Source organism: Callithrix jacchus, chromosome 18, assembly GCF_049354715.1.
Source record: "Callithrix jacchus isolate 240 chromosome 18, calJac240_pri, whole genome shotgun sequence".
NCBI classification, from domain to species: domain Eukaryota; kingdom Metazoa; phylum Chordata; class Mammalia; order Primates; family Cebidae; genus Callithrix; species Callithrix jacchus.
Window position 1 is genome coordinate 13,178,606 of NC_133519.1, and position 23,798 is coordinate 13,202,403.

Genomic DNA, 23,798 nt, shown 5'->3' on the forward strand with positions numbered 1-23,798 from the left:
CCTGGCTTAACTCGGCTTGGGTCGGTGGGGCGAGAGACAGAAAGGATGAAAAGTGGATTTTCAGAGAGGCGGGAGAGAACAGAGGAGGTGTGGAGGAGGACAAGGAGGCCTCCTGGGAGAGGTGGCGCACGGTTCACGGTTCTGTCATTAGAGTGCTAGCAACTAGGGACATGCAAGGGGTAACCTAACCACGTTTATGCAATGGTTTGACTTCCTGCAGGCAGTGACTAATGAACACCAAATCAGTGTTTTCATCTGTGGCATGTTAGAGAGAAACAGGACTTTCTGCAGTACAAATGTCTGTTAACTAGTCCCTGTGCTATTAGCTTACAGAGCTCTGACTCCTGGTCTGAAAAACGCACCTGCTCCTGCTAAATCTTCAACATTCACACCAATCCGTGCCTTGTCTTCAGAACTTAAAGAAGATGACAATCAGAATGAACTGCTTTCATGAATCACAGAACCAGAAATTAAAATCATTCAATCCACTTAGGCCCAACAATCCCACATGCCCCCTCTTCTGCCTCATGGCCCCTACTCCTCTAGGCAGTAGAGGTGGGCACATGAGAATTTCAAGGTCAAAGTTTAAGGGGTAAGTTTAGTTCAGAGATTTTTCCCTTCTTTACTTTTCCTTCCTTTTTTTTTTTTTTTTTTTTTTTTTTTTTTTTTGAGAGACAGGGTTTTACCATATTGCCCAGGCTGGTTTCAAACTCCTGAGGTCAAGCAATCCGATAAAAGAATCTTACATTTGTTTTATCTGAGTTCCTGCCTCAGGAGAGGACCCTCAGGCCTCTCAAAAAGCATCATAGACCTGAAACTCAGCACAGCATCCATTGAGATGCCAGCCCCCTCATTCATCATGAGTGCTTCCTCACCCCTCCCTAGTTCCTCCTTCCCACACACAGTTATGTTTATTCCCTGCTACATAAACCCCTAACTTTAGTTGATCAGGGAGATCGATTTGAGACTGATCTCCATCTCCTCAGCTGTAGCACCTGATTAAACCATCTTCCTCACAATACTCAATGTCTCAATGATGGGCTTTGTGTTGAGAAGCAGGACCTAGATGGAACCCCTGGGGTTTCATAAGCAATTCACGTACGCTTTTAAAAACCACAATTGATGGGTCATGGCATATTGAGAAATTGGAATAGTATCAACTTGGCCAAGTTCTCTGGAAGCACACTGTGCTTAAAGGTCAGGGCCCTGCCTCCTGACCTCAACAGTTCTGGTTGATTTTGAGTCACAGCAAGTGAATATGGCCTGGTGTAAGTGTTTTATAGAATTGCAAAGCATGACTGATTACTTTTTGTTTTAAATCCAACAAATCTCCATTTCTAGTGAGAAAATATTGCTCAAATCAACCAACCAAACATAGGAGTAAACAAAGAAGAAAATGAGAGATTCCGTTTCCCAATCCCACTTGATTGGTGCCAGCCATTACGTATTACACGGAAGAAGGGGAAAGGCGCCCAGGAAGTCCCAATTCCTGTTCTGACAACCATCTGGCCTCCTTGGGCAAAAGAAAAAGAGGGAAGGCAAGAAGCATATAACACTACTGTTTGCAGAAATGTCCTCTCGGTACAGGAAACTTGGGTAAACTGAGAGAATGTGCCATGACAAAGGCCTCAATGGCTCTTCTCTGGCCCTAAGATCAGAGTGTATTTTGCCCCATTTTCTGATGTGCAAATGAAATGATAAAAGTTGATCCAAGGAGAGGGCAGAGACAAAGAAGAGGGATGACTCCTCCCTCGCAGGTCCACCTTCCTTGAGTGTTGCTTGAGGGATCAGAAGAAACGCCCTAACATAGGTGCGTGGGAACTATGGCTGCTAAATGTGACCTCCAGTAATGAGCTAGTGTGAGGTTCCGCACTAATATGAGCCTCCATGGTGTAATGGTGAGCTCTTTGGACTCTGAATACAAAAATCAGATTTTGAGTCTCAGGGGACCTTTCTGTATAATTACGATGATGTTGCTCTCTATTGCTCCCTAAACAGAATGTGGATTCCACTGAAATTCAGAGGCTCAGCGCTGCAGGTCTCCAATACCCTCTTTGGTGTTGAGGGTCACACAAACTGGGTTCTTACAGTGGCCTGGGCCACAGGAAAATTGTTGCAATTTCACAGACTCTCCAGGCTGCCAGCCACGTGCCATTGAAGACCCCTCCCCTCTCAGGGCAACCCTGGGCCTTCAGGTGAGAGGTCTCCTCTGCTAAAGAGGCTGCTACCCCTCAATCCCAAGCCCTGAGATTCTTTTTACTCATGTCATTGGGCTGTTGCCCTGTGTCTTTTTGGAAGAAACAACCTATATAAGAAACTTCACTTCCAGATTTCCTAATTCCTTCATCCCTTCGGATGCTGCAGTTTTTAATCTCCTGTCTTCAGTCTAGTACTAATGTGCGGGTTTCATTTCATTTTCATGGGATCCCCTCCAATTGGGAACCAGTGGATTCCTGTCCTTGAGGTCTCTGTGGACAGCGACTAGATGCTGCTTTTGTCCCACATCCTGACACCTCTTTCCAGGGAATTGCCTCCCTTAGCCTCCTGTATCAGCCAGTATTTAGATTTGAGCCTGGGATCCCAGCCTCTGTGGAGACCATGGGTTCCCCATTCCAGGCCAGCTCTCTCACAGTGAACAGGCGAGGAGCTGAGCAGCTGGGAGGGGCAAGTCCAGGACCCTGGGCATCCTCCTCCTTCCTGCCCAGACTCTGCTCTGCTTCCTGCCCAGACTCAAGGAGACTTAGGACCAGATCAGATGGAAACTCTTTTGTTCTCTTCTAATAAACAACAAAAAAAATTAGGCAATAGTTCTGGGGGACCTTCCTAGCCTGACAAATGTCGTGGCCAAATCTCTCCAGTTCTGAAACTGTCCAAGCTTAGCAAGTGTTTTGAGTTTGGAAAAAAAGGGGAAAGAGCAGACAGGAGAAAAAAGACAAGGAGGGGGGGAAAAGAAAGGGTGTGTGAGGACCAGGATTCACCCTGACAGTTGAGTGACTGCTACCTGCCACCCAGGTTCCCACCGTGGCACCTTCCTGCAGGTGGTTTCCATCTCTTATTGGTGGCCTAAGAACTAGACTCTATAGAAAGGCCCCACCCTATTTGTCTGGTGTGACTCCTGGCAAAGTTTCTTTTCATCATTTGGGGGATGGGATGGAAATGCATAGGTTTGCAAGTGACTAGGACCCAAGTCAGGACCTTGTAGAACCCCTCAGAGTTAAGTGACAAGTAGCTTCCTTCCCCTGAGTTCCCCTGCAGGACAAGGCCTGGAGAAGGCCAGGGCACCCGAAGTCACAAAAATGCCCAGGGATGAGTCCCAGCTGGAGATGCCTTGGCTCATCTGACTGAGCTTCCAGGGCACACAAGGCAGAGACTCTGGAGGTCTGGCCAGGAGACTGAGCAAGAGAACCAGGGAGGTTGTGCAGCAGGCTTCTGTACAGCACCACAGACACTCCTCTTAGAGCCCCCACCCCAAGTCAGGTCATCCACCTTCTCTTCCTAAGGACCCTTCATACAGTGATTCTTTTACCAGAACCGCAAGGTGATAGCACATAGATTTAAGTGCCCTCATCTGGCCAAATATCTGCAGCTGCCAATGCCCAAGGCAGCCTCCCTCCCTACCAAGACCTGAACTCAGGACCTTACCTTAAGGAGAAGATGTCCTGTCCTTTCTTTTCCATCAGAACTGCCTGGCCCAGACCCTATCTCTGTCTGGTGACCAGGACAGTCCCCTCACCTGTCTCCCAGGTTGGGGAGTGCAGATTCTCCTAAGCTCCCTGCCCCTGTAAGTCCCCAACAGTCTCGTGTGGCTCCAGCTCACACAGGAATATCCACGGCCCATATTTCAAATAACTCTTTTCCTCCCACTCTGAATCCATCCTCTACTGCATGTTCCCCTCACAGCGCAGACAGTTTTCTTCACATCCTCGGTTTGCCTGCCCATACCCCAGACTGACCTTTCTTTTTAGAACTGCCTCTCCCTCTGTAGACAGTGTCTTTCTGCTACTGCACATGAAGATGTCCCGCCCTCCCCTGCTCACGGAGAGAGTGCCTGATCTGAGCTGGGCCATCATATCCAGTACTTACCTGGAATAGAAGACAGGCAGGGTGGCCAAAGACTACATGAATCTCTGAAGCTCATCCACTTGAGAGACCCGGAAGATACTGGTCCTTCATTCCTGCTGTGTATATCCAATGTGACTGAGCTCTGAATAAAATGTACAAGTTATAATAATGTAGTAATTGACTCAGCAAACCAGGACACGAACATGTTAGAGGGTGAGGTGTTGAGAGGCATGTTTGGGGGTGGTGGCAATGAGCGAGTATTTGAAGGAGACATAGGGCCTAACCTCAGAAAGCAAAGACTAATAATAGCTATTTAGAGATAAGGAGCTGAATAATTATGTACACATGGGGCCTGCTGCTTTACTGAACAAATTTTGAAGTATATGTAAGTTTAATGAAGTATCCTAAATAAAAAAATTTTGCCATATATTTTGTGTATATATTTACATCCACATATATATTTCTATTCATCGTATTTTGAATATAAATTTGTACAGTCATGTTAATCCCTCTTTTCCTTTAAGGATTTGAGTTTGATGTCATGCATAACACGTGTCCCCACCGAATGACTACAGAAATGTTGGCAAAGGAAGCTCAGAGGAAATGGTAGGCAATACTACCCAGTTTTGGCCAGAAGAAGGAGATAGAAAGTATTCTCACAAAATGTTAACTATGTGACTTGTTATATCGTCTTTCCACAGTAATTTGGGCAGAAAATTGCAAAATCCGAAATGTATAAATACCTTGATCTGGCCATTCCATTTCCAGGTATCTGCGCAGAAGTAGACAGGGGATGCATGACAGATGTATGTGTCAGTCTGATCCCTGCAGCTGTGTTTGTAATAATACACATTGGAGCAACTTCATGGCCATCAGTTAGAGAAAATTTGAAGAATGATCCACTTGTATCAAGGATGTTTAAAAGATCAAAGCCTGATGGAAATGCTAGAGACAATGGCACTGAGAGGAGCTCATGTGTATTGAACAATTACTATGTGACAGGCATTGGGCTCCACGCTTTTCCTGCACAGCTCATTTAAACATTGGACAACCTGAGTATTCCGGTTTAGTGCATTTGACAGATAGAAATGGAGGCACAGAAAATTAATGTGTTTAATTTCAAACCCTGGCAAATTAGGTTTCTCCCCCAGAGTCTGTGGCTTCACCAGAGGTGTGACTCAGGTTCTATCATTCTCCATTTTAGGAATTTCCAGTGTTCCAAATATGAGCAGCTGAGAAAACAAACTCAAAACCCTAAACACCAGGATAAGTAAGGGAAGATGTTTGTTAAGGGGAGATTAAAAATGGACTTTTTTTTTTGCCCCAAGCAACAAAAAGACACATTGGAAAATAGACAAGTGTGTGTGTGTGTGTGTGTGTGTGTGTGTGTGTGTGTGTGTGTTTATATAAGATGGGGTTCCACCATGATGGCCAGGCTGGTCTTGAATTCCTGACCTCAGGTGATCCACCCACCTCGGCCTCCCAAAGTGCTAGGAGTACAGGCGTGAGCCACAGCGCCCGGCCTGAAGGGAAGTTTTAAAATATATTTGGTCCAAGGAAGAGACTCTTCAGATGGAAGGTCATGTCAGCTAGAAACATTAATGTGACTGAATGGGCTTGAACCACTGTTTCAGTCACATCTGACAGCACCAACCTAGTGGTCCAGAGACACTGCTTGTGAAACAGTGAAAGCTGCTGCTCAAGTGTCATTCATCATCGTCAGATACTGTCATTTAGTAGTACAGGGAGGTATTCTCTGTTCCAAGCTCGAGTACCCATAACTCTGCTGTTTTGTTGAAACTTCCTCCCCACCACCAGCCTCTTTAGAAGACTGGGAGCTCTGCAAACATCCAGGCCAACAGTCCTGTCCTTGTGCATGTTTGGGCATTGATCCAGGCCCAAATCTGTGGGAGACTCCTCCACACACATTCCAGGTGCCCAGGTGACAGCGGCAGTCTCTAGGTCTGGGGTCATCCACTTTCCCATTTCTAGCCCACCTCACCCATCATGAAGCCTGGTCAGGGTTGCCAGAGACTCCAGTGAGCAGGTGCTGATATTTGTGTGTGTGTTTGCCAGAAGAAAACAAGAAACCTGCTGTGTGCCCACCTGGCTGATCCCTCCACCTTTCTAGCCAAGGGCTTCATGAGCCAGGGCCCTTGGGGTTGCTCACAAGGCAGCCCCTCACCGAGTAGGCATTGCTTCATTATGTGTATGTACATGTATATGTACATGTATATGTATATGTGTATGTATATGATCCTCTGGTTGTATTCCTTAAATATACATAAATATATAATTTTAATAACAATGTTTAAAAGAGTACTTTACAATAGCATTAGGAAATATATACTATATATCTAAGATGTGAAAGCCAGCCAGGCTCAGCTTTAAATCCCAGCAACTTGGAAGGCTGTGGCAGGAGGGTCGCTTGAGCTCAGAAATTTAAATCTAGCCTAGGCAACATAGTGAGACCTCATCTCTACTAAAAACTATTAACATTATCCAGGTGGTGTGAGCCTGTAGCCCCAGGTGCTCAGTGGATGAGGCCCTAGGATCTCATGGGCCTGAGAATTCCATGCTGCAGTGAGCTGGGACTGTGCCCCTGTACTTCAGCCTGAGAGAAAGAGTGAGATTCTGTCTGGAAACAAATGAAAAAAATAAATAAATAAGATGTGAAAGCCTGTATACTGAAGACTGCCAGGTACTGCTGAGAACAGTTAAACACCTTTGGAATAGAGGATGTTCCTTCTTGCATTTCAAGATTGCTTTTGTTTTGGGGACACACTTGCTATTTCTTAGGAATATGAAGTTCTTCTCAACCACTCCTATGAAAAAAGCGAATTTGAGAAAGTTGTATTAAATCTGTGGATTGCTTTGAGTTGTATTTTTACCTTAACCATGTTACATCTTTTAACCCATGGACACAAGATATCTTTCCACTTATTTAGGTCTTTAATCTCCTTGAGGAATATTCACAGAACTGGAAAAAAACAACTTAAACTTCATATGGAACCAGAAAAGAGCACGCATAGCCACGACAATCCTAAGAAAAAAGAACAAAGCTGGAGGTATCACACTACCTGACTTCAAACTATACTACAGGGCTACAATAATCAAAACAGCATGGTACTGGTACCAAAACAGAGATATAGAGCAACAGAACAGAACAGAGGCCTCAGAAGTCATGTCACACATCTACAACCATCTGATTTTTGACAAACCTGACAAAAACAAGCAATGGGGAAAGGATTCCCTGTTTAATGGTGTTGGAAAAACTGGCTAGCCATGTGCAGAAAGCTGAAACTGGACTCCTTCCTTGCACTTTAATCAAAAATTAACTCCAGATAAATAAAAGATTTAAACATAAGACCTAACACCATAAAAACCCATGAAGAAAACCTAGGAAATACCATGCAGGACATAGGCATAGGCAAGGACTTCATGACTTATACACCAAAAGCATTGGAAACAAAAGCCAAAATAGACAAAATAGATCTAATGAAACTTAAGAGCTTCTGCACAGCAAAAGAAACAATCATTAGAGTCAACCAGAAACCAACAAAATGGGGAAAAAATTTTGCAAGTTACCCATCTGACAAAAAACTAATAATCAGAATCTATAAAGAACTAAAACAAATATACAAGAGAAAAAGAAACCCCATCAAAGAGCAGGCGAAGGCTATGAACAGACACTTTTCAAAAGAAGACATTTATGTGGCCAACAAACATAAGAAAAAATGCTCATCATCACTGGTCATTAGAAAAATGCAAATCAAAATCACGTTGAGATACCACCTCACACCAGTTAGAGTGGTGATCATTAAAAAATCAGGAGACAGCACATGCTAGAGACAATGTGGAGAAAAAGGAATGCTTTTACACTTCTGGTGGGAGTGTAAATTAGTTCAATCGTTGTGGAAGACAGTGTGGCAATTCCTCAAGAATCTAGAAGTAAAAATAATATTTGACCCAGTAATCCCATTACTGGGTATATACCCAAAAGATTATACATCCTTCTATCATAAAGACACATGCACACGTATATTCATTGCAGCATGGTTTACAATAGCAAAGACTTACAACCAACCCAAATGCCCATCAAGGACACAGTGGATAAAGAAAAAGTTGCACATATACACCATGGAATACTATGCAGCCATAAAAAAGGATGAGTTCATGTTCTTTGCAGGGACATGGATAAAGCTGGAAACCATCATTCTCAGCAAACTGACACAAGAACAGAAAACCAAACACCACATGTTTTCACTCATAAGAGAATGTTGAACAACGAGAACACAAGGACACAGGAGGGGAACATCACAAACTGAGGTCTGTTGAGGGTGGGGGGCGAAGGAGAGATAGCAAGAAATGGGAATATTGAGAAAAAATAGCATTAGGACAAATACGTAACATAAGTGATGGAGGGATGGAAGCAGCAAACAACCATGGCATGTGTATACCTATGTAACAATCCTGCAAGGTCTGCACATGCACCCCAGAACTTAAAGTAAAATAAAGAAAAGAAAAAGAAGATACACCCTGAGATGCAGTTTGTTCCCAGTAATTTGAAATATTTAAAGAATGGTTAAATGGTCACTTGACAGTTATACTATAAACAGGAGTAAGATACACAGAGTTAAACATCATTACTTTGAGAAGATAAATTTTAATGTCATTTTCAATCTTTAAAATCTTTGGTTTTATTTTGAAAACAATCTTCAATCTTAAAAAGATCACCGCAAAAAAAAAAAAGGATTACAGTCCATTTGCTTTTTCAAATAAACTTGGAATACGTTCTTATGAATGTCAACAGTCAATGCAGTGTGGAATATTAAGAACTGACTTCCATATAACAGGTAAGTTTAGAGAGATTACATTTCATGAGAAAATGTTTAATGAATTTTAATGGTGTATGTTTATTTAAATCTTATTTTCTATTGTTTTGGGAAATAGTTGTCTGCTGCTTTTAGTGTATTCTCCTTCCTGTCCACATATGTGGAATCTACCTATTCTCTTCTCTTTTGAAATAGATTAAAAGACTCAAGGAGAATGGCCTGGGCTTTGCATGTCCTTAGTCTGATAGACATTTCCCTGGCTGCTCACTTAAATAGATATTACCAGCTAACTAAGAAAACTACATCTCTTGTCAGCCACAAATTAACAAAGGCTTCAAAATCAGGGAATTCTCTGTTTTGCTGTGGCCTTATGTGCTGACAGTCTTAAGAGAAAAAATTTTAATAGTATACATTAAAATTAACTTTGGCAAAAATTAAAATGCAGGCAGGAAACTTTTTTCCAACAACAGAAACTAGGAAAAGCAAAGATACAGTAAAAATTGAAAATTTCCAGTAGAGAGATATAAATATAATAATTGACACCACCAGGGATGATTAATGAATAAAATGTTTAGGGGATGATCATTTGAACACAGCATATTAATACTTTTAAAAACCATTTTTCCAATTACTTCGGTATAACTAAGGTGTCTCTGAATGGTACAGATTGGGCATCACGATCATGGTGGTAGACAAATGGTGGAATAGTCCTGGTATCACAATCATGGTGGTAGACAAATGGTGGAATAGTCCTGGTATCACAATCATGGTGGTAAACAAATGGTGGAACAGTCCTGGTACCATGATCATGGTAGACAAATGGTGGAAGAGTCCTGGTATCACGATCATGGGGGTAGACAAATGGTGGAACAGTCCTGGTACCATGATCATGGTAGACAAATGGTGGAATAGTCCTGGTATCACAATCATGGTGGTAGACAAATGGGGAACAGTCCTGGCATCACAATCATGGCAATAGACAAATGATGGAACAGTCCTAGTATCACAAACATGGTGGTAGACAAATGGTGGAACAGTCCTGGTATCACAATCATGGTGGGAGACACACGGGACCTTCTCTGCCTGCAGATGGGTGAGGTAGCATTGACCCTGCAGTGTTCCCAGAAAAACACTTAGGCTGAATTTAATCATGAGGACATTTTTGGACAACTTCAGAGTGTAGAGCATTGAGCCAGACAGCTGACCTGTCCTCTACAAACAAGCCCATGTCACCACCATCAATGACAACAACAAAAGGTGAGGAGACACTTTGGGTTCAAAAGAACTAAAGAAATGTAGCTACATTATCTTTTTACTCTTTTTCAACCCAAAATGTCTCTTCTCCTTTTGGTTGTGTGATTTGTGGTGACATGGGCTTTCTGAAGGAGAAAGGTCACTTCTGCTGCTCACTGCTCTACATTCTGAAGTTGTCTGGAGATTACCTCAGGCTATGGAACTCAGGCTAAGCATTTCAGCCAGAACATGGTGTTGTTCATACTCTGCACCGGCAGAGTCCCATGTGACATGTTGTCTTAGTGTGGAAATATGACCCCTACCCGGGAGACCAGGGGGAGTCTTGTCACCGTCGTAGTAAGAAACCTACTGTCCATGTCCAAAGTCAAGCGAACATGCTCTTCCACAAATAAAAAAATAACATATGTGTAAGCCTGGCATGTGTAACAAAACTCAGGATAAGCTGTATATGTTGAATACAATACATCCAGTGAGTACCGGAAGACTTCAGGCTCTTCTGCTTCCACCAGCTCCATGCTGAGCCTAGAAAATGAGGAAAAACCAAAGAATAAGTCAAGGAAAATAAGACACCGCAGAGCCCCAACTAGATTTCATGGGGAGCACAAGAAAGTGGTTAATAAAGAAAAAACATAGATCCATTAATGACATAAAAGATTATTGCCTTATGTTGGGATGGGCAAGAGTAGGGTAAAAAAGAATGAAAGAGAAGAGAGAGAGAAAGTAAGCTCAGTGAACTGTCCAGGTGACACACTGATGAGGGAGTGAAAGGACACTCTGAGTGAGTACCCTCAGGACACACAGCGTACACTGATCATAAAAACAAGTATCGTCAACCTACAGTAGTTAGTAAATGATAAGGGGAGGGAGAAATGGAAACCTAAGTATCTACCGCAATGAAAACCAACAGCAATGTTAGTAGAAATCATTCAGGCTTCATTGAAAACATGGTATCGATATTGTCAGCCCACTCTTTTCCCTGGACCTGGTGTCTCCAGGTGTCAACACAAAATTAGCTGTTCACAATTGCTCAAAGTTACCTGGGGCATGGTGGGCCTTGGTCTTCTTCTTCGTCGTCATTTTTAATCTCTGCAATAAATTCAGACAGGGACAGACAAAATAAGCCAATTCTCCTACACCCATAACCGTCCACTGTCTAATCCCTGCACAGGGACCTCAAACTCCTCAGAATGAGAACAGGATAATGTGAGAGACAGACTTCAGGAGGTCTGAAGGCCAATCATGAGAGAGATTTCTTGGTTCCTGTCTCAGACAAATAATGAAATGTCCCTATTCTGGTAGACCATTATTCTTTCATCCCAAGTTGTACAAACAGTTTCACCAAGTTTGTACACACAGGGAAGAACCTCACAGACATGCTTGGGGAACAAAACTCATGAGGAACTTGGTAGCTGGCAAGAGACATTTAATTCAGATTGACAGACAACTTGTGGGCATGTGCTGCAGAGCTTGGCGTGAGTGTGCAACACCTGCCTTAAGTTTCAATGTCCTGACAGTCGGTCCAGGGTGTGACGGGCATGACCTGAGACTAGAGACAGGGCAAAGCTCACTGTCCCACCCCATGCTGGTGCTTCAGACTGGAATCCAGAGTGACTGAAATCTACACTCATGTACAGGCTCAGCCCAGAGTGATGACAACTCTCAGCCCGGCCAGGGGAGCAATGCCCAAAGACTATGGGGTCTATCTGGGACACAAACTGGAGCTTTAGTGCCTTCACAATGGAGTACTCACTGTCTATGTCAACAGCCGAGATGACTTGCTGCTCCTCTAATGAGTGCAAGTTGCTCCTCAAAGTCTCATTGAAGGCAGATGGGCCAGGAGGAACTGAGAGAGTCGAATCACCTTCATCCCAGGACTCCTGGGGGGCTTCCTCCTCCACAGACTCCTGCAGATTCCTGATGAGCCAGGCAGGACAGGACGACAGATTAAACCAACAGAAATTAGACAACAAAGTCCCCCAGCTGATCTGATGGAAGTCACAATGGAGTGGTCACAGAAAGCAAAGGCATTTTTCCTTCAAGAGAAAAAAAAACTATCCTTCTAAATGCAGGGTGAAGGGTGACTACCCTGGGGACACAGCACAAATGAGCAGCAGGTGCTCAGTGCATTTGCCACAGATGAGCCACTGCAGGCCACCCAGACTCCCTGGAAACTACCATCATGAACTGCAACACGAGCACTAACACGGGGATTCAACTACCTCGCGTAAGTTGTGTTGAATTTTACATGCAGCATTCAAGTGAACAGAGCTCCTGAGGCATTTCAGACACCCAGATCTTCTGTACTAAGGGCCTCCCTTTTCCAGTATTTTGATAGCATATGTATATTTTTTGAATTTCTTCTCTTCACAAATCCTAGCAAACATGCTAACAACAAATGGGTAGAAAGCATATCTGTGTCTCTCCCTGGAATTAAACACATGGAGAGAACAGGCGAAAACAGGAAATCCCTGTTTGCTGAGTTCACCTGGCTCAGCAGATTGCAGGTCCCTATCTTGGGAGGACTAAGAAATTAAAACCTATACAAGTGCCACACATCACCCACAGCACTGTCAATGAGGACAATCTGTAGCTGGTGAATGGAAGGCAGAGTTCTAGTCATCATTTTCTCCTTTTCCTGGATCTGCAGTCTCCAGGTGTCACTATGGAACTAACAGCCCACAGCTCCACAGCGTTACCTGGGGGGCACTGGCCCTTTCTCCTCCTCTTCCTCAACATCACCTTGACTTTCTGTAAACAAATTCAGAGAAGCAGGTCACATTAAGCAAATCACACTTCACATATGACCAAATCAGTGTTTAGTCATAGCACAGGCACAGAAATGATCTCACGGCAAGAATACAAATTCTGGCAGGAAGATTCTAAGGTGCCCTAGATGAAGCCTGGTGAGTAGATGAGCCTGCTTTCCAGATGCACAGGCCAAAATCTCCCCCTACAGGTAGACAATAATGCCATAATTTCTCCGAGTCTATACAAAGTTAAACAAAGTTTTTTCCCTGAAAACCTCCAAAAATTAGTCAAACTCTTTTCTGGGAGTGTTGCTGCAATACTGACTTATCTCACCAGTGAGCAAGGTCATTGAATGGTCAGAGGCATCTATGCATGAAACTGGACAGGTATGTACATTCTGACAACACTTGTTTGAATAAGAATCTGTAAGCTTTGCACAGTGGCAGTATCATAGCCAATGGGGTTTATCTGAGATCAGATTATCGCTAATTGAAAACGTTCCCAATACCCTGCCGTGATGACATGTAATAGAGTCGGCATTGACAATATTTGACAGTCTCTAGGGAGAAGGAATAACAAAAAACAAAACAATAACAAAAACTAACAAAAAGAATCTGTGGGCCGGGCATGGTGGCTCATGCCTGTAATCCCAGCACTCTGAAAGGCCGAGGTGAGGTCAGGAGATCGGGACCATCCTGGTTAACACGGTGAAAGCCTGTCTCTACTAAAAAAATAAGAAAGGAGCTGAGGGTGGTGGCATGCACGTACAGTCTCAGCTACTTGGGAGGCTGAGGAAGAAAAATCATCTGAACTCTGAGTCTATACAGAGTTAAACCAAATTTTTTCTGTCATCTCTATCCCATCTGGCTCATCAGGGAAGTGCAGAAGGTTGAAGTCAAGGAGGCAGAGGTTGCAGTGACCTGAGATCGTGCAACTGAACTACAGCCTGAATAACAGAGGGAGACTCCACCTCTAAAAAAAAGAAAAAACAAAATCCATAATTTGAAAGGACAAAGTAGGTGAAAAATTTAAGGTCAGGAGTTCAAGACCAGCCTGGCCAATATGGTGAAACCTCGTCTCTACTACAAATACAAAAATTAGCCAGGTGTGGCGGTGGGCACCTGCGATCCTAGCTACTCAGGAGTCAGAGGCAGGAGAATCACTGGAGTCTTCAAAGTGGAGACTGCAGTAAGATCAGATGGCGCCACTGCACTCCAGGATAGGTGACAGAAAAAGACTCCATCTCAACAACAAACAGTATGTGATGCTATGAAGAAAAGTCAGATCGGCCACTACATTGAGGGGGTGGACAGCCAGGGGTGAGCCTTGCTTGACGGAAACGTATTAGCAAGGAAAAGAGAAAATGTTTTCATCCTGGTTTCAAGGTGACTGTGAAGCTAAGCAAGCTGACTTAAAAAGAGATCAAGACTGAAGCTCAGAGCAGTGAAACCTGGGGAACAATATCTCAAAATAAATAGGCAAGGCTCCCAGTAACCTTAAAAAGAAATAGAAACACCATGAACATCGTTCAGGGACAGATGACATAATGACAGGTGAGGAGACACACCAAATCAAAGCTAGGAGACCTGACAGACACCTACTGGACACCTCCTGCACTCAGGTGACCATGAGTTTGTAACATTGGCCTGGGGTCTGGTAACTTGATACTTGGGCCTGGGAGACAAACGCATGGCATGAACTGAGGAAAAGATAAAAATTCGCTGATATCTGTGTTTAGTATCCCATCATACGTATTTATTCAAACCGATTTGTGTGTATAGAGCCTGTCTTCAGAGTTGATCTTCCTCAGCCTAGACAGAGGTACCAAAAACAAAAAATGTAGGTTACCTGAAAGAATGATGAGAGCATCCTCCGCTACATCATGAGATGATGCACTCTCTTCAGCCAGCACAGAAGCAACACTGTCTTCCTCAAATTTGATTTCACTGGTGTCTCTGTGAGGCTGGCTGGGGTCAGTAGGGCCAGAGTTTTTTGAATGAGTGATGACAGATTCCTCTAGTGAGTCCTCAGGGACTTTCTTGACTTCAACTTTCTGCACCTCCCTGATGAGCCAGATGGGATAAAGACAGAAAATTTAAAAAAAATTGGACAGGAGGAATAAGGGAGGGGTCTCAGAAGGCAAATGGGAGGTTCCCTTTGAGAGAAAACAGGCAATCCTCCTCTGTGCAACAGAGAATGGCTGCCATGGAAACCGGAAAAAAACAGAGCAGCTGGTATTCATCACACTGGGCAGAAAGGAGCTGAGAAGAGCAGAGACTCAGTTATCCCTGTATAACTCAGACACAACACTCAGCACATACAAACAACCACAACAGCTGGCACACCCTGTGTCTAAGTTGGGTTGAACTGAAAATATTATGGCCAAGGAAATGCAGGCTTTTGGCCCACGGTAGATGTCAGAGAGGGTGAGATTCTAGACCTTTTCCATACTTTACCACCCATTACTTGCTCCTGATTCTTCAGTGTTACCTGGGGGCAGGTGACTCCTGAATTTTCTCAGCCTCTGCAACATGAACATCCTCATCCTTGTCTTTGTCGTTTTCTGCAAGTACAGATATGCTCATTCAGATATTTCCCATTTCACACCCTGCAAGCACAGTCAGCCCAATGGGCACATAAACATGAACGTCTGTGTATGGGTCCCTGTTCTATTGAAAGCTCTCATGATTTCTCTTGAACACAATGCCCTGGCATGGTTTCCTGATCCACCAGGCAATGCATTTCTGATCTGGAGGGTCACTGTCACAATGAGGCCAAATGTTGAAAAGACCTTCTGCTCCCATATCACTGGAGGCTTGTGCAGCCCCTCTCTGAAATTTTGCAGCTGTCTCCCCCATCCTGACAAAGATCTGATGCCCAGAGACAGGCTTGCTGTCCTGTCAATTCACATTTACAACCTATTTCTTTCTCTTAGGAGAGGACAAACTTGTCCCACAATCCTCTGCACATCAGGTGACTTCACAGGCCCTCCAAGTGGCTTCTGCTGTATTATTCAGGAACATTCTCTGCATGGGGAGTGCTCCAGTCTGAACTACTTTTTCATACCAAATGCCCACACAGCGAGTGCTGCCTCCAACACCACACAGCGAGGGGCTTCATCTTATTTGGATAAGTGGTCATACGTGTTCACACATTTGAATGCCTCAGAAACTGTAAGATGTCTCTGCCTTTGCAGATGGAGAGAGAGAAATTTGACTGACTTTGCAGACGGAGAGACAGAAACTAAGGAAGGGGAAATCAATTGTTCACCGACAGTTACTAAACACACTGCTGAAGATACAGCCTGGGAATCTTCATTAATCCAGAGATCTTTCCACTCCAAAGACCACTCTCCTGTCACAGCTTCCTTCCTGTCCTTTACACCTGGACAGATGCTGCCTCTTGTTCCAGAGACCACCTTCTATCAGGTTATGTAAAAAGCAAAGTCCTCTTTAAGCTCCCCACAGCGGGTACTGTGTACTATCATTGCATTTCCCCCAGGACCCAAGAACAGAGCTTTGCCTTCTGGACCTCAGCAGACACCTGAACTGAATGGCAGTTCACAAGCCTCAGACATTTAGACCAAGAGACTAGATGTTACTTGCCTGCAGGATCTTATGTGGTACAGAAAGGATTCCTGTCAACATGATTCAGCCTCTTGCTGAGAAAAACAGGTGGTTCTGTGCTGGTGTCAGGAACCAATAGCTGAGATTTTACCCTGAGTCCCACACCCACCTCACTGCAGATGTAAAAAAGTGGCTACATTGGCCTCTCTCATCCATTTTTAACAAAATGTTAAGAAACAAATTTATGTCTGCCTAGAAGTATGGGAAAAATGAAATAAATTCTGATGAAGAGAGTGTTCAGTTTCTCAGAGAAAAGACAGGACATCGTTCAGCACTTCCGTGATGGTGAACCAATAGAACTTACCTTCCGTCTTCAGCCGGCAATATAGGTAGTAGGCCGCTTGACTCATAAGATGTTTATTTTTGCTGTCTCTGTATTTCTGTTCTTCATCAAGATCTTTTTGATCATCTGTAAACAAATCCAGAAGAGCAGGTCAAATTCAGCAAGTCTCACTTCACACAAGACCAAATCAGTGTCCTGTCATAGCAGAACATAAAATATTCTCAATAGAAGAATGTGATATAATGATAACAATGTTCTAACAGGCCGAAGATTAAGTTGCCTCAGAAGCAGATGAGCCTGCTTTTCAGATCCATGGGAAAAAATCTGTCTTAACTGATAGATCTCAATCCCATATCCTCTGACTTAAGTTAATGCAAACAATTAAAACTTTTTCCCCAAAATCTTCAAAACTTGCCCTGACTGCTTTCCAGAAGGGTTGCAGCAATACTGATCTATCTCAACATGTATCATGATCAACGAATGGTTAGAAAAATTTATATATGAGACAGACCAACAAAAAAATTTTAACAACCTCTACTTAAAAAAAAAAAACCTGTGGAGCCAGCACTGTAGCTCATGCTGGGAAGGCCTTAAGGCACTGTAGGCCTAAAAAAACAGATCGCTTGACCTCAGGAGTTCAAGAGCAGCCCAGACAACATGGAGAAACCCAGCCTCTACATAGAATACAAAAATTGTCAGATGCAGTGGTACCCAAAAGGGATCTCAGCTAATTAAGAGTCTGAGGCACCAGAACTAGGGTACTTCCTGCTCTTGATGGGGCAACTAACACATACCACTGGTTCTATTGAGTACAGGGTCCCCTATAAATTCCTCACAGAAGGTACTGTCTGCTATCGCTGTGTTTCTCCCAGTGCCCCAGAACAGAGCTTTGCCTACTGGGCCTCAGAAAAGAAAAAAATGGAAGTGGAGTAGCCTCAGACATTTTGACCAACAAAATAGATGCTACTTGTCTGCAGAATCTTATACTGTACAGAGAAAATTTCTGTAAACATGGACTTGGCCTCTTGTTGAGAAAAACAGGTGAGTCTGTGCCTGTGTCAGGAATCATTAGCTGCGATACTAACCCTAGTCCCACACCCACCTTACTGCAGACGTGGAACAGTTGCTAGATACCTTGGCCTCTGACTTCCATCTTTACCAACATAATAAAATACCCATTGCTATTTTCCTAGAAGTATGGGAAGGATTAAATTAACCTCGAAGAAGACAGCGTATCGCCTGTCCGAGACAAGACAGGACGTTGTTCAGCACTTCCGTTACGGCGAACCTTTAGAACTTACCTTCCGTCTTCAGCCGGCAGCCCAGGTAGTAGGCCACTTGACACATTAGAAGTTTATTTTTGCAGTCTCTGTATTTCTGTTCTTCATTGTGATCTTTACAATCTTCTGTAAACAAATTCAGAAGAGCAGGTCACATTAAGCAAATCGCACTTCACACAGACCAAAGCAGTGTCCAATCATAGCACAAGGACTTAAAATACGCTCAGTGTAAGAATGTGTCATTCTGACGGTAATGTTCTAACAAGCCCTAGAATAAGTCGCCCTAGAAGTGGATGAGCCTGCTTTTCAGATCCAGAGGACAAAATCTCCCTCATCTGGTAGATCTTAACCACGTATCCTGTGACCTAAGTCAGTACAAAAATTAAAACGTTTTCCCAAAAATCTTTCAAAAATTGCCCTAAATACTTCGCAGAAGCATTGCTGCCATACTGATTTATCTCATTATATATCATGCTCAGTGAATGGTTAGAGAAATTTCTACAGGAGACTGGACCAACTGATGAATTCTAACAACCTTTACTGAAAAAACAATCTGTGGAACCAGCATGGTGGCTCATGCCTGAAACCTCAGCAATTTAGGAGGCACAGGGGGTCAGATCCCTTGACCTCAGGACTTCAGGACCAGCCTGGCCAACACGGAGAAACCCCACCTCTACTGAAAATATAATAGCCAGGTGTGATGGTGCCCACCGGGGATCCCAGCTGATTGGGAGGCTGAGGCACCAGTACCAGGGAACTCCCTGCTCTTGATGATGCCACTTTCAGATACCACAGGGTCTAATCGGAGGAGGGTCCCCTTTAAGCTCCCCATAGCAGGAACTGTGTGCTATCATAGTGTTCCCACCAGTGTCCCCAGAACACTGCTTTGCCTACTGGGTCTCAGCAGAAACTAGAACTAAATGGAAGTTCAGTAGCCTCAGACATTTAGACCAACAGACTAGATGCTACTTGTCTGCAGGATCTTGTATGGCACAGAGAGGATTCCTGCAAACATGGATTTAGCCTCTTGCTGAGAAAAACAGGTGGTTCTGTGCCTGTGTCAGACATCGATAGCTGGGACTGTGACCCCAGTCCCACACCCACCTTACTGCAGATGTGGAAAAGTTGCTAAACACTTTGGCCTCTATCTTTCATCTTGACCAAAATGTTAAAATACCCATTTCTGTTTTCTGCAAGTATAAGCATAAGAAATTAATTTTGATAAAGAGAATGGTTAGTTACTCAAGACAACACAGGACGTCATGCATCACTTTCGTGGTAGTCAACCTATAGAACTTACTGTATGACTTCAGCCGGTACTTCAGGAAGTAGGCCACCAGGCTCAAAAGAAGTCGCTTTTTGATGGCTCCGACATTGGGTTTGCTTTCTTCCCGTTGGGAGCAGGATTTCTCAATGCCTTCTGGAACGTTCTGAACCTCTGGGATCGTTCTGGAAGGAGGCCGGCCAGACGCCACCGTGTGGACATTTGGGGCGGTACACCAAAAGCCAGGAACTGGGGAGAAGAAACCCAAACACATGATGGGTTAGAAACTGGTGACATCAAATTGGTTTCAGGACTGAGGGATGTCACTGACAGCCTTGCCTATTGGACATGCTGTTTCCCTGCTTTGACTCTTCTCATCTCCACTCTTGATCTCCTTAAAGTCAACTTGTCTTAGCTACTCAGTCACCCTGAAACCAGGATACAAACACTTCTGCCTTTATCTTGCTTATAAGTTCCGAAGGATCCTATACGTTAGACAGAATTCCTGTAAACGCGGACTTGGCCTCTTGCTGAGAAAAACAGGTGGTTCTGTGCCTGTGTCAGGAATCATTAGCTGCGATACTAACCCTAGTCCCACACCCACCTTACTGCAGACGTGGAACAGTTGCTAGATACCTTGGCCTCTGACTTCCGTCTTTACCAAAATGGCAAAATACCCATTGCTATTTTCCTAGAAGTATGGGAAGGATTAAATTAACCTCGAAGAAGACAGCGTATCGCCTGTCCGAGACAAGACAGGACGTTGTTCAGCACTTCCGTTACGGCGAACCTTTAGAACTTACCTTCTGTCTTCAGCCGGCAGCCCAGGTAGTAGGCCACTTGACACATTAGAAGTTTATTTTTGCAGTCTCTGTATTTCTGTTCTTCATCGTCATCTTTTCGATCTTCTGTAAACAAATTCAGAAGAGCAGGTCACATTAAGCAAATCGCACTTCACACAAGACCAAAGCAGTGTCCAATCATAGCACAGAAACTTAAAATATTCTCAGTGTAAGAATGTGTTATTCTGACGGTAATGTTCTAATGGGCCCTAGAATAAGTCACCCTAGAAGTGGATGAGCCTGCTCTTCAGATGCAGGGGACAAAATCTCCCTCATCTGGTAGATCTTAACCACGTATCCTGTGACTTAAGTCAGTGCAAAAATTAAAACATTTTCCCCAAAATCTTTCAAAAATTGCCCTAAATACTTTCCAGAAGCATTGCTGCCATACTGATTTATCTCATTATATATCATGGTCAGTGAATGGTTAGAGAAATTTCTACAGGAGACTGGACCAACTGATGAATTCTAACAACCTTTACTGGAAAAACAATCTGTGGAACCAGCATGGTGGCTCATGCCTGGAATCTCAGCAATTTAGGAGGCACGGGGGGCAGATCCCTTGACCTCAGGAGTTCAGGACCAGCCTGGCCAACATGGGGAAACCCCACCCCAACTGAAAATATAATAGTCAGCCAGGTGTGGTGGTGCCCACCGGGGATCCCAGCTGATTGGGAGGCTGAGGCACCAGTACCAGGGAACTCCCTGCTCTTGATGATGCCACTTTCAGATACCACAGGGTCTAATCGGAGGAGGGTCCCCTTTAAGCTCCCCACAGCAGGAACTGTGTGCTATCAGTGTTCCCCCCAGTGTCCCCAGAACACTGCTTTGCCTACTGGGCCTCAGCAGAAACCGGAACAAAATGGAAGTTCAGTAGCCTCAGACATTTAGACCAACAGACTAGATGCTACTTGTCTGCAGGATCTTGTATGGCACAGAGAGGATTCCTGCAAACATGGATTTAGCCTCTTGTTGAGAAAAACAGGTGGTTCTATGCCTGTGTCAGACATCGATAGCTGTGACTGTGACCCCAGTCCCACACCCACGTTACTGTAGACGTGGAAAAGTTGCTAAACACTTTGGCCTCTATCTTTCATCTTGACCAAAATGTTAAAATACCCATTTCTATTTTCTGCAAGTATGGGCATAAGAAATTAATTTTGTTGAAGAGAATGGTTAGTGACTCAAGACAACACAGGACGTCATGCATCACTTTCGTGGTAGTCAACCTATAGAACTTACTGTATGACTTCAGCCGGTACTTCAGGAAGTAGGCCACCAGGCTCAAAAGAAGTCGCTTTTTGATGGCTCCGACACTGGGTTTGCTTTCTTCCCGTTGGGAGCAGGATTTCTCAATGCCTTCTGGAACGTTCATCTCTGGGATTTTTCTGGGAGGCCGGCCAGACGCCACCGTGTTGACATTTGGGGCGGTACACCGAAAGCCAGGGACTGGGGAGAAGAAACCCAAACACATGATGGGTTAGAAACTGGTGACGTCAAATTGGTTTATTCAGGACTGAGGGATGTCACTGACAGCCTTGCCTATTGGACATGCTGTTTCCCTGCTTTGACTCTTCTCATCTCCACTCTTGATCTCCTTAAAGTCAACTTGTCTTAGCTACTCGTCACCCTGAAACCAGGATACAAACACTTCTGCCTTTATCTTGCTTATAAGTTCTGAAGTATCCTATATGTTAGAGAGGATTCCTGTAAACGTGGACTTGGCCTCTTGCTGAGAAAAACAGGTGGTTCTGTGCCTGTGTCAGGAATCATTAGCTGCGATACTAACCCTAGTCCCACACCCACCTTACTGCAGACGTAGAACAGTTGTTAAATACCTTGGCCTCTGACTTCCATCTTTACCAAAATGGTAAAATACCCATTGCTATTTTCCTAGAAGTATGGGAAGGATTAAATTAACCTTGAAGAAGACAGCATATCGCCTGTCCGAGACAAGACAGGACATTGTTCAGCACTTCCGTTACGGAGAACCCTTAGAACTTACCTTCCGTCTTCAGCCGGCAGCCCAGGTAGTAGGCCACTTGACACATTAGAAGTTTATTTTTGCAGGCTCTGTATTTCTGTTCTTCATCGTCATCTTTTCGATCTTCTGTAAACAAATTAGGAAGAGACGGTCACATTAAGCAAATCGCACTTCACTTAAGACCAAAGCAGTGTCCAGTCATAGCACAAGCACAGAAATGTTCTCCGGGCAAGAATACAAATTCTGACCAAAAGTTTCTAGGATTCCCTAGATTAAGCCTGGTGAGTACATGAGCCTGCTTTCCAGATGCACAGGCCAAAATCTTCCTCTACAGGTAGACCATAATTCCATATTCTCTCACCGTGTCCATCCAAAGTTAAAGCAAATTTGTTCCCAGAGAATCTCCAAAATTAGTCAAACTCTTCTAGGAGTGTTGCTGCAATAATTTTTCTCACCAGGTAGCAAGGTTATTGCCTGGTCAGAGGCATCTATACATGAGACTGGATGGTTACGTAAATTCTAACACTTGCTTGAAAAAGAATCTGTGAGGTTTGTGCAGTGGCAGTATCGTAGCCAATGAAGTTTATCCAAGATGAGATTATCGCTAACTGAAAACATTCCCCAATACCCCGCCGTGATGACAGGCAATAGAGTCGGCATTGCCAATTTTTGACAGTCTCTAGGGAGAAAAAATAAAAAAAGACAAAGCAAAACAAAAACAAAAGAAAATCTGTGGGCTGGGCATGGTGGCTCATGCCGGAAATCCCAGCACTCTGGAAGAGGAAGTGAGCACTTCACAAGGTCAGGAAATCGGGACCATTCTGGCCAACATGGTGGAAGCCAGTCTCTACTAAAAATACTAAGAAATTAGCTGGGCGTGGTAGCACGTGCCTACACTCTCAGCTACTCGGGAGGCTGAGGCAGCAGAATCATCTGAACCCATGAGGCAGAGGTTGCAGTGACGTGAGATCCTGCAATTGAACTCCAGCCTGAATAACAGAGAAAGACTCCATCTCAAAAAAAGGGGGAAAAAAATCCGTTATTTGAAAGGTCAAGGCAGGTGAACAATTTAAGATCAGAAGTTCAAGCCCAGCCTGGCCAATATGGTGAAACCTCGTCTCTACTACAAATACAAAAATTAGCCAGGTGTGGTGGTGGGCACCTGTGATCCTAGCTACTCAGGAGTCAGAGGCAGGAGAATCACTGGAGTCTTCAAAGTGGAGACTGCAGTAAGATCAGATGGCGCCACTGCACTCCAGGATAGGTGACAGAAAAAGACTCCATCTCAACAACAAACAGTATGTGATGCTATGAAGAAAAGTCAGATCGGCCACTACATTGAGGGGGTGGACAGCCAGGGGTGAGCCTTGCTTGACGGAAACGTATTAGCAAGGAAAAGAGAAAATGTTTTCATCCTGGTTTCAAGGTGACTGTGAAGCTAAGCAAGCTGACTTAAAAAGAGATCAAGACTGAAGCTCAGAGCAGTGAAACCTGGGGAACAATATCTCAAAATAAATAGGCAAGGCTCCCAGTAACCTTAAAAAGAAATAGAAACACCATGAACATCGTTCAGGGACAGATGACATAATGACAGGTGAGGAGACATACCAAATCAAAGCT

At 44.0% G+C, this 23,798-nt stretch overlaps 1 protein-coding gene and 2 non-coding genes across 6 annotated transcripts in view; 2 read left to right on the top strand and 1 right to left on the bottom strand.

Moving 5' to 3' along the window:
- LOC103788982 (uncharacterized) overlaps positions 1–23,798 on the bottom strand; it is an 870,763-nt gene that overhangs the window by 814,631 nt on the left and 32,334 nt on the right. For 3 of the 4 annotated variants that reach the window (XM_078355733.1, XM_078355731.1, XM_078355732.1), the window contains exons 18-21: positions 22,200–22,304; positions 21,437–21,643; positions 20,156–20,260; positions 19,389–19,601 (exon numbers count right to left, since the gene is read on the bottom strand). In XM_078355733.1, the coding sequence (XP_078211859.1) occupies positions 19,389–19,601; positions 20,156–20,260; positions 21,437–21,643; positions 22,200–22,304 (630 nt within the window). Of the gene's footprint in view, positions 1–9,452; positions 10,674–11,188; positions 11,238–11,901; positions 12,066–12,847; positions 12,900–14,747; positions 14,963–15,389; positions 15,463–16,829; positions 16,935–18,109; positions 18,215–19,388; positions 19,602–20,155; positions 20,261–21,436; positions 21,644–22,199; positions 22,305–23,798 lie in introns of those variants that run through there. The other variant, XM_078355734.1, reaches the window with a different exon arrangement.
- LOC118149406 (U4 spliceosomal RNA) lies at positions 13,328–13,467 on the top strand. Its single transcript, XR_004736775.2, has one exon. It is a non-coding gene; the product is annotated as a U4 spliceosomal RNA (small nuclear RNA).
- LOC118149403 (U4 spliceosomal RNA) lies at positions 22,726–22,866 on the top strand. Its single transcript, XR_004736773.1, has one exon. It is a non-coding gene; the product is annotated as a U4 spliceosomal RNA (small nuclear RNA).